The sequence below is a fragment of the Aspergillus tubingensis genome (assembly GCF_013340325.1).
Source record: "Aspergillus tubingensis WU-2223L DNA, scaffold_3, whole genome shotgun sequence".
NCBI classification, from domain to species: Eukaryota; Fungi; Ascomycota; class Eurotiomycetes; order Eurotiales; family Aspergillaceae; genus Aspergillus; species Aspergillus tubingensis.
In genome coordinates this window covers 3207190-3216679 of record NW_023336277.1, presented here as the reverse complement: position 1 = coordinate 3216679, position 9490 = coordinate 3207190, and the positions used below count along the sequence as shown (strand labels likewise).

Sequence of the window (9490 nt, the reverse complement as noted above, 5' to 3'; positions counted from 1 at the left end):
CGTCAATTCGCCAGTAACACTTTACTACAATAACTCAACTAGCATTGATCCAACTGCCGCGAACAAGGAACACATCAGCTTGCACTATCCGATAGAGCGGCGCTCCTCGTAGCGTTCGCGACTCGCGTTTCCCGCTGGTGTCGGTTCACCCCCTTGCGATCCTTCTTTTAAACACGCGGAACCAGGCGATCAGACCCAGGTGTATGGGGAGGAAGCAAACATGGCTGGTGGAGGAAATATCAAGGTGGTGGTGAGAGTGCGGCCTTTCAACAGCAGAGGTGAGTGACTTGTGGCATTGGCAATGCGACCAAGCCCCCCCTCCTAGACTGGACTGACCCTGGTGTCTTCTTCCCGCATTCTAGAAATCGACCGTGGTGCAAAATGTATTGTTCAAATGAAAGACAACCAAACCGTCCTTTCCACTCCACCGGGCGCCGATGATAAAGCCCGCAAGGCTGGTGGAGGGAAAGGCGGGGATGGAGGACCAAAATCATTCGCCTTCGACAGATCGTATTGGTCTTTCGACAAAAACGCCCCGAATTTTGCGAGCCAGGACAACCTCTTTCTCGATTTGGGTGTACCGCTATTAGACAATGCCTTTCAGGGTTACAACAACTGTATCTTCGCCTACGGTCAGACCGGTTCCGGAAAATCGTATTCCATGATGGGTTACGGCAAGGAGTACGGTGTGATTCCGAGAATTTGTCAGGATATGTTCGAGCGCATTCGCACAATCCAGCAAGACAAGAACCTCGGCTGTACGGTGGAAGTCTCGTATCTTGAAATCTACAATGAGAGAGTCCGTGATTTGCTCAACCCTTCGAATAAGGGCAACCTTAAAGTCCGTGAGCATCCGTCGACTGGTCCCTACGTCGAGGATCTGGCCAAGCTTGTAGTGCGCTCTTTTGAGGAGATTGAGAACTTGATGGACGAGGGTAACAAGGCTAGAACGGTTGCTGCCACAAACATGAACGAGACCTCCAGTCGTTCCCACGCCGTGTTTACGTTGACCCTCACACAGAAGCGCCATGATGCGGAAACGTCTATGGATACGGAGAAGGTGTCGCGCATTAGTTTGGTCGATCTTGCAGGTTCGGAAAGAGCAAATTCTACTGGCGCGACCGGTGCGAGACTGAAGGAGGGTGCGGAAATTAACCGTTCGCTGTCGACCCTTGGTCGTGTCATTGCCGCTCTCGCTGACGTGGCGGCTGGCAAAAAGAAGAACGCATCAATGGTTCCGTATCGTGATTCTATATTGACATGGTTGTTGAAGGACTCGTTGGGAGGTAACTCCATGACAGCAATGATTGCTGCGATTTCACCCGCCGACATCAACTTCGAGGAGACTCTCAGTACTCTCCGTTATGCAGACTCGGCGAAGCGAATCAAGAACCATGCCGTTGTGAACGAAGACCCCAACGCACGAATGATCAGAGAGTTAAAGGAGGAGTTGGCCCAACTCCGGTCGAAACTTGGGGGTGGTGCCGCAGGTCCTGGAGCAGGCGGCGCTGCTGGCGCTATACCAGCAGAAGAATATTACCCTCCAGATACTCCTCTAGAGAAGCAACTCGTCTCCATACAACAGCCGGATGGTTCAGTTACGAAAGTTAGCAAGGCAGAAATTGTCGAACAGTTGAACCAGAGCGAGAAGCTTTACAAGGATCTGAATCAAACTTGGGAGGAGAAGCTGGCGAAGACTGAAGAGATTCACAAAGAGCGAGAGTCTGCTCTGGAGGAACTTGGTATCAGCATCGAGAAAGGTTTCATTGGATTGAGCACGCCGAAGAAGATGCCACATTTGGTCAATCTGAGCGACGACCCGCTGCTCGCCGAGTGTCTCGTTTACAACATCAAACCGGGAACCACCATAGTCGGAAACATGGACCAGGGCAGCCATGTCGAAATAAGATTGAACGGCTCGAAAATCTTGGACGATCACTGTAGGTTTGAGAACGTGGACAATGTTGTTACAATTATTCCCACCGAAGGCGCAGCAGTCATGGTGAATGGATTGCGGATCGATAAACCGAAGCGGCTCAAGAGTGGATTCCGCATTATCCTGGGTGATTTTCATATCTTCCGTTTCAACCATCCCCAGGAAGCGCGTGCTGAACGAGTTGAACAGAGCTTGCTGCGTCATTCCGTTACTACAAGTCAACTGGGCTCGCCGGCACCGAACAAAACCCATGATCGAACCCTGAGTAAAACAGGCTCGGAGGTGGACGGCGATTCGAGCAGAGCGGATTCTCCGATGCCCTCCCAGCGTGGTAGGGAATCCGATTGGTTTTATGCTCGCCGTGAAGCTGTCAGTGCGGTGCTGGGGCCGGATCAAATCTCCCATATGCCTGACGATGAGCTGGACGCCTTGTTCGAGGATGTACAGAAAGTGCGGGCTACTCGTCGTGGACTAATGGAGAACGAGGAAGACTCCGATTCGCTCAGTTCGTTCCCTGTGCGGGATAAGTACATGTCCAATGGAACAATCGATAATTTCTCGTTGGACACTGCCATCACGATGCCGGGAACTCCGCATCCGAACGACGAAAATGACGGCCAGAATGGGGGCGAGGCTACTCTGCAATCGGTGCGTCAGGATATGCAGCGCCAGTTGGACCGACAGAAAGAAGAGTATCAGGACAAGCTGAGGAATGCTGAGGCCTCTTCCACCCAGGGAGTCGATGACCTACGCTCCGAAAAGGCTCGAATGGAGGAAGCCCTGCGAACTGCAAAGGAAGAATTCGAAGAACAACTGAAAAAGCAGAAGGAAGCTTTTGAGTCTCACATGAAGGACCTAGGCCAACCGGTACCCAGAATCTATGAGAATGGTTTTGCCAAGTTGGACGACAGGGAGCTTGAGGTCGCCAGGACAGTCTTCCGCCACTGGTCTCAGCAAAACTACGTTCGCATGGCCGAGAAAGTGCTCCAGCATGCGTCTTTGTTGAAGGAGGCTCAAGTGATGAGCCACATAATGGACAAGAATGTGGTATTCCAGTTTGCAATCATTGACCACGGGCATAACATGGCCTCGTCCTACGACCTTGTACTGAATGGCATTTCCGGAGACGAGGACGTTGTTCTAGATGAAGCCAAGAAACCATGTGTCGCAGTTCGTGTGATTGACTTCAAGCAATGTGTCATCCACCTATGGTCTATCGAGAAGCTCCAACGCCGTGTTCAGGCTATGCGACAATTGCACCAGTATATCGACCGGCCAGACTACATCCAACATTTCAAGCTTGAAAACCCCTTCTCGGAGCCATGTTCACCTCATTACTCGCTGGTTGGTGACGCTGATATCCCTCTCACGGCGGTCTTTGAGACCCGAGTCCAAGACGTTTCAGTCGAAGTCACCTCGCCATATACACAAAATGTCATAGGCATCATTAGGCTGTCCTTGGAACCCTCTTCGGCTCAGGCGCCTTCGTCTACTCTCAAGTTCAACGTCGTGATGCGTGATATGATTGGGTTCGCTGAATGGGAAGGGTCGGATGTCCACGCGCAATTATTTGTACCCGGAATTTCTGACGAAGGGGGAGCTACGACCACTCAAATGATCACCGGCTTTGATGAAACACCTGTGCGGTTCGAGAGCGTCCATAGTATGAGTTTACCGCTGTCAAGTCCACGGACTGCCGCGCTGAAAATTTGTGTCTACGCTAAGGTGACACAAATGCATTTGGACAAGCTCCTTAGTTGGGATGACATGCGCGACTCTGCCGAGCCGGCTCCCAAGAAGCGGAAAACACCGCGTATTGCAGAGACCGAATTTTATTCTGAAGAGAGACATGATGTTTTCGCCCGGGCGCAGGTACTCGAATTAGCGGAGTCCGGTGAATATCTCCCCGTTGAGGTTGTCCAGAGCAACAGCCTCGATGCAGGTACTTACCAGCTCCATCAGGGATTGCAGCGACGGATCCTGGTGAACCTAACTTACAGCTCGACTGAAAGCCTGCCGTGGGATAATATCACCAATATCCGCGTGGGCTCAGTGCGATTGCTAGATCCCTGGGGCAAGATCCCTGACCAGGACTTGCAGACACCGGACGTTGCGCTGAAGTTCGTCCAGGAGCCGAACGTGAAGGAAAACGCGGATGGGACATCAAATATCACCATCATAGGTCAATGGGACTCCAGCTTACACGGGTCTCTCTTGCTTGATCGAGTCACTGCAGACAAGTATCGTGTCCAAGTGACTCTCCGATGGGATTTGTTGTCTTCCCGTCTGCAGGATCCCGTTCCTTTTGAGATAGACCTGACCCTCCAGATTCAAGGCCGAACATACGTTCGGCCTCAATCCATGTTCAAACAATTCTTCAATTCAACGCGTATTGTGCACTCCACAGTTCGCATGTTCTCCCTAGTCGTCCGCCCGGTGTCCGCCAAACGCGCGGCTGATCTCTGGCGGATGAATACGCAAAACGACTATGTGAAGGGCGAAGAGCTCCTGGTCACCTGGGCTCCGCGCAAAGTCTCGCTTGTCCGGGATTATATAGCCGCCCGCAAACGAAGGCGACGTGTCGCGGAGTTGAATGCAGCTAAAGGGGCTTTGAGTGCCAATAGCCTTGTTGCATCACCTCCACGCAGCGGACGGTCAACTCCCCTGCGTAGCCAGGAGCGTGCCGACCGCAGGGCTAAATTGCTTCAGAAATACGTCGACCTCTGGGGAAAGAAGACCGATCCAATCGAGGCAATTCTGGTCCGAAGCAACACCGAGCCCCCTGCAGGAGGGGCGGCTTTTGCCTCGCGGGCGAAGCAGTCATCTTCAAGCGATGATGGAAGTTCAGTTCAGGACGAGGCATCATTGAAGCCGCGATTTGTTGCCAGCGTCCAAGCTCTTCCGAAGAACGATTCGTCTCTGAAGTCGGGCTATCTTTTGACTCCTGATGATACCAACAGCCACTGGGTGCGGCGTTTTGTTGAGCTTCGTCGTCCATATCTCCATATCTATTCTGTTCCCGACGGTGATGAGATCAACGCTATCAACCTGCGCAATTCCCGAGTTGACCATGCACCCGACTTCGCACGGCTCCTCGATGGCCCAGGAGCAGCCGGATCTGACCGGGGAACGTCTCCACGGGGTCGTCCGAATGTCTTTGCAGTGTACGGGGCACAGAATACGTTCCTGTTTGCGGCCCGAACCGAGGCCCAGAAAGTGGAATGGATCCTGAAGATCGATGAAAGCTATTTCAGCAGCCCCGGTGCCAGAGCAATGGCAAACCACAATGCATAACTTCATGTGACCCAGCAAGCGCTGACTTTTTCACCTGTCGAACAGGTCTCATGGAGATCCGTGATATGACGCTACCCCAACCAACCAACCCTTTGTTTCCGCCCTTGCATATAGTACCCTCTCGGTGGCTGTTAGCATTTGATTTTTAACCATACACTTTAGATTCTACGTTTATTTCTTTTTATCGCGTTTCCCATTGGCAGGCCTGGTGTTCCTTCGTTGAGCCATGACATACATCATTCATCCCTTTCCACTCCACACCCGTTCTTGATTGATTTTGAGATACCCCTGAATAAATTTGCCTCTTACGGCCTCTATCAACTCCCATGTACATACTTTTTCTTCTGGAAAAACTTTTCAACTATAGATACAGATACACACACCAGCCTGCATGCATGCTATGATACAAGAAAGGGAGGACCCGGCGTTGTCCGCAGGCGGGCAGTAGGTCATTTGTTTGTTGATGATTGCTCTTGAGAGTGAGTGAGTTAATTGAGAAATATATACAATTATTCTCGAGTGTCATATTGTGTTAGAACAGTGATACAGCATTTCGAGGCGTGACTGAACAGAAGCGGGGTGAGCTGGAGACCAAGCTCTCTTGAGTCTGCTTTTGGCGCTCTATCAATTTCACTATTCCACCCTCAATCCTTGCATGACCAGCCGATGACTCTAATATCGGGAAATCATAATCGATTGAGTGGTCAGTACTCTAGAGTGCAGATGGATGGCTTCCAGGTAGAGTCAGATTGGAACTATAGCATCAATAGTATCGGCTTTCGTTGCCATGGCGACAGGGGTTCCAGGACCACCTTGATGTCCCGCCCGATGACTATCCCAGTCCATACATACATTGTCCATCGCACAGGTACCAAGTGGGAGCACCTAAAGGGATGCAGTAATGCAATTACTACAAAGCCAGTCGTTAGGCTTTCGCTTTATAGCCACCGGGGCCGTTCTCTCCCTAATCATAACCACATTCCTTATCTTCGGCACACGATACTCCAATGACGTCGCCAAGTATGCTCTGAAGACCTCCCTCAAGTCAGCCCCGCAGGCATGCTTGCATACCTCGTCGTCGTTTGAAAAAAGTAATGCTACGACGTGGGAGTTTATGGTCGAGCGCGATGGCGACAATCACGGACTTTCAGATGAGCAATGTCGCCTCGCGTTTCCGAAGCTGTTCTTCGAGCTGGACAAATCTGCATCGCTGAAAGAAAGTCATCGCATTACGTTCAAGGAATTGGATAGTCTGCAGGTGGAGGATGGAATGGTGCGGGGCATCATTCATCATGGTGAGGTATGTGTGTGTGTTGGAACCTAATTCATCTACGATGGTCCGATGTGTCTGTCTTCTAACAACGACTTGATGCAATATAGCTATATGTAGTAGATTTCGGCGCAATGCCCGCGACATTCACACGCGGGAAAGCAACATTACACGCGCTTCATCGTGCGCTTGCCTCGTTTCCGGACCGAGGCAGTCTACCAGATGTTGAATTCGTCCTGACGACGGAGGATTATAGCACTCATGAGGGGCCAGTCTGGTCTTATTCCAAACGGGACGAGCAGGAGAATGTTTGGTTAATGCCCGACTTTGGATACTGGTCGTGGCCGGAGGTCAAGATCGGTCCCTACAAGGATATTCGCCGCCGCATTGCTGCCGTCGACGATGGCGAAGTAACCCTGGATGGGAAGTTTATTCCAGGCTTACCATTCCAGGATAAGAAGAAGCAGCTCGCCTGGAGAGGAAGCGTGGCTACGAACCCAGAGATCCGGGGAAAGCTGTTGAAGGCAGCGCAGGGCAGGAGCTGGGCAAGCATCCGGGTGATTGATTGGGACGATGAGAATGATGTCCAGTTCAATCTCCTCCCGATGGAGGATTACTGCCAGTATATGTTCCTGGCACATGCAGAAGGACGGAGCTTTTCAGGCCGCGGAAAGTATCTTCTGAACTGTCGCTCTGTGGTGGTCTCGCATAAGCTGGTCTGGCGCGAGGCACATCATGCTGCCCTCATTGCGTCCGGACCGGAGGCGAATTACGTCGAGGTCGAGCGTGACTTTTCAGATCTTGATCGTAAGATGGAGTTTCTCATTGATCATCCGGAGACTGCGCAACGCATTGCGGAGAATTCGGTGAAGACGTTTCGAGACCGGTATTTGACACCTGCTGCGGAGTCGTGCTACTGGAGGCAATTGATTCGACAGTATGCTGCATCGTGCGAGTTTGAGCCCGTTTTGTATACGCAGGAGAATGGCAGGAGAGAGCCTCGTGGTGTTCCTTTTGAGAATTGGGTCCTTACAGGTTTCTAAATGTCGGTTCTATGTGCATGTTATGGCGTTGGTAGGTGTAATTATTGTGATTTTTAGCGTTCACGAATTATATGAGTAAATATATGAATGGTTAGTCATGATAAGAATGGAAACTTGTGTCAAAAGTGCTATCATTATACAAGGAGCTGGATTACTGTGGGCGAATCTGCAAATAATCCCTCTGGAGCTGAAAAGGGACTAGGCGCAGCTGACCATCACAACCCCATTCTTCTGCCTTCTTCACCATCTTCACCTCATCCTATGGCATCATTCCGCATGTCGACCCAACAAAGCCCTCAATGGAATCCATCTGCCCGACTCTTTTCCTGCATAAAAAATCAAAATCACGGCAACTCCGGTACGAGGAGGAATCTCAAGCACAACTGGCGTCTTCGTATCCGAGACTACCCGCAGAATCTCACCTCTCACTGGCACCTCCAATATCTGGAGTAAATTACACACTACCCGATGTCGATCTCTTGAAGTCATCGTACATGAAGAAAGACCCTTACTAGCACTAATCGGGCTACCCCACGCTTCCATGAAGAGTTAGTGAGGGATATAGTTTCCTACCATCACGCCCCTCCCGGGATCTGAGACGGCCACGAGAATCTGCCCAAGAGCCGTTTCGTGATAAAATTCCTTCAATCGGGTAATACGTGCGGGGTAAGTCGAGGAGAGATTTCTAGGATTCGGTAAAAAGGTAGGATAGGATCTCACGAGGCCCACTTGTTCACCTGATGGGAACACGAGGTAGCCCTGCAGATCTCCCTGTACATCGGGTCTCAAGGGCCCAAGAGGCTCAAGCCTGGGACCAATCAGTGGATTGCCGACCGTCGACTGTTCACCGACTAAGTTGATTTCCTTGTACATCATGGAAATCATGGAAAGAAACTATTGCCCTAAATGAGGCAGATCATTGATAATCTCGTGGAGCATTGTTAGGGTGCCTTTTGCGGGAATAAGCGGTCGAAGGTAACAACTTTCCCCAGGCAAGGGATGAGGCGCAGCGCGGTTGCCATCGTATCTGTGATGTCTGGAAAGCCCAGTACAAAGCAGTACAAGGCATCGCTAAGCTCTTGGCCTGATGAGGTTCCTACACGTTGCATGTGAAGGATGAAAGTTGGGGTGCTACGTTGAGACCTGCCCGGCCGTTAAGGTTGGGACTTGAAAGAGCACCCGATGTATGCCCTTCCGGCTAAGAAACCTACCCAGGCTTGGCGGACGACCAACAAAGGGCACCAGATAACTCATACGGCAGTCAGTTCTCCTGCCATGTGTCTGGTGTCTTCTGGGCAAGTCCACTCGATGGGTTACTCGGCATGAGGTAGGTGAGCGAACGGGAGAAAAGATGGGTCATGCATCACGAAACAACTCCCATGTGCCATGTATTTGAGAGTAAGTTGGAGAAAGGAGATGAGAAATGGTGTGAGAATACACCAATGGACCGGTTGACATGAAGACAGGAATTGCACCTGCCCTAAACGCCGCCGGATATGGATTTTGGCCTTGAGTAATCGGCCATGAAAGAGATCTTGTACAAGGTTTGGGATGCCGTGTCCCAAAATTTCGATCTATGGGAATAACTTCGGGAGCGGCTGAAGCCAATAGCTGACTCCACATCCCTCCCAGGAACAGGAAGATTGAGTCATGGTGATGAGGGGCCGCAGCCATGCATCATGCTGTAAGACCAGGCCAGGGAGAATTATGCAGTCGGTTTAGAACATCCACGGGCAATTGTGTCAGCCTGCTTGAGGCACAACAGTCTACTCCAAGATCGGTGGCATGATCATACTCTCACCCCTTGATGATCAGTGCTGCCCTTGCGTCTCCGCCTCATCCGACTCTTCGACCAATGTTCCTGGAAGAATCGACTAGGTTAATCACGGTTTATCTGAGCATAATTACCCCATGAAGTGGGTCCACCCCCAGATGATCAAATCAAGA

At 51.1% G+C, this 9490-nt stretch overlaps 2 protein-coding genes across 2 annotated transcripts; both read left to right on the top strand.

Annotated features, from left to right (window-relative positions):
* Positions 1-220: 220 nt before the first annotated feature.
* AtWU_02190 (kinesin-3 motor protein uncA) lies at positions 221-5230 on the top strand (the record flags this gene model as incomplete). The annotated part of the gene is made up of 2 exons (XM_035497304.1): positions 221-278; positions 363-5230. The coding sequence occupies 2 exons, from the start codon at positions 221-223 to the stop codon at positions 5228-5230; spliced, it is 4926 nt and encodes a 1641-aa protein (XP_035353197.1).
* Positions 5231-6131: 901 nt separating this feature from the next.
* AtWU_02189 (DUF821 domain protein) lies at positions 6132-7543 on the top strand (the record flags this gene model as incomplete). Its single annotated transcript, XM_035497303.1, has 2 exons — positions 6132-6530; positions 6611-7543. 2 exons carry the CDS (start codon positions 6132-6134, stop codon positions 7541-7543), a joined length of 1332 nt encoding a protein of 443 aa, XP_035353196.1.
* Between the last annotated feature and the right edge of the window lie 1947 nt (positions 7544-9490).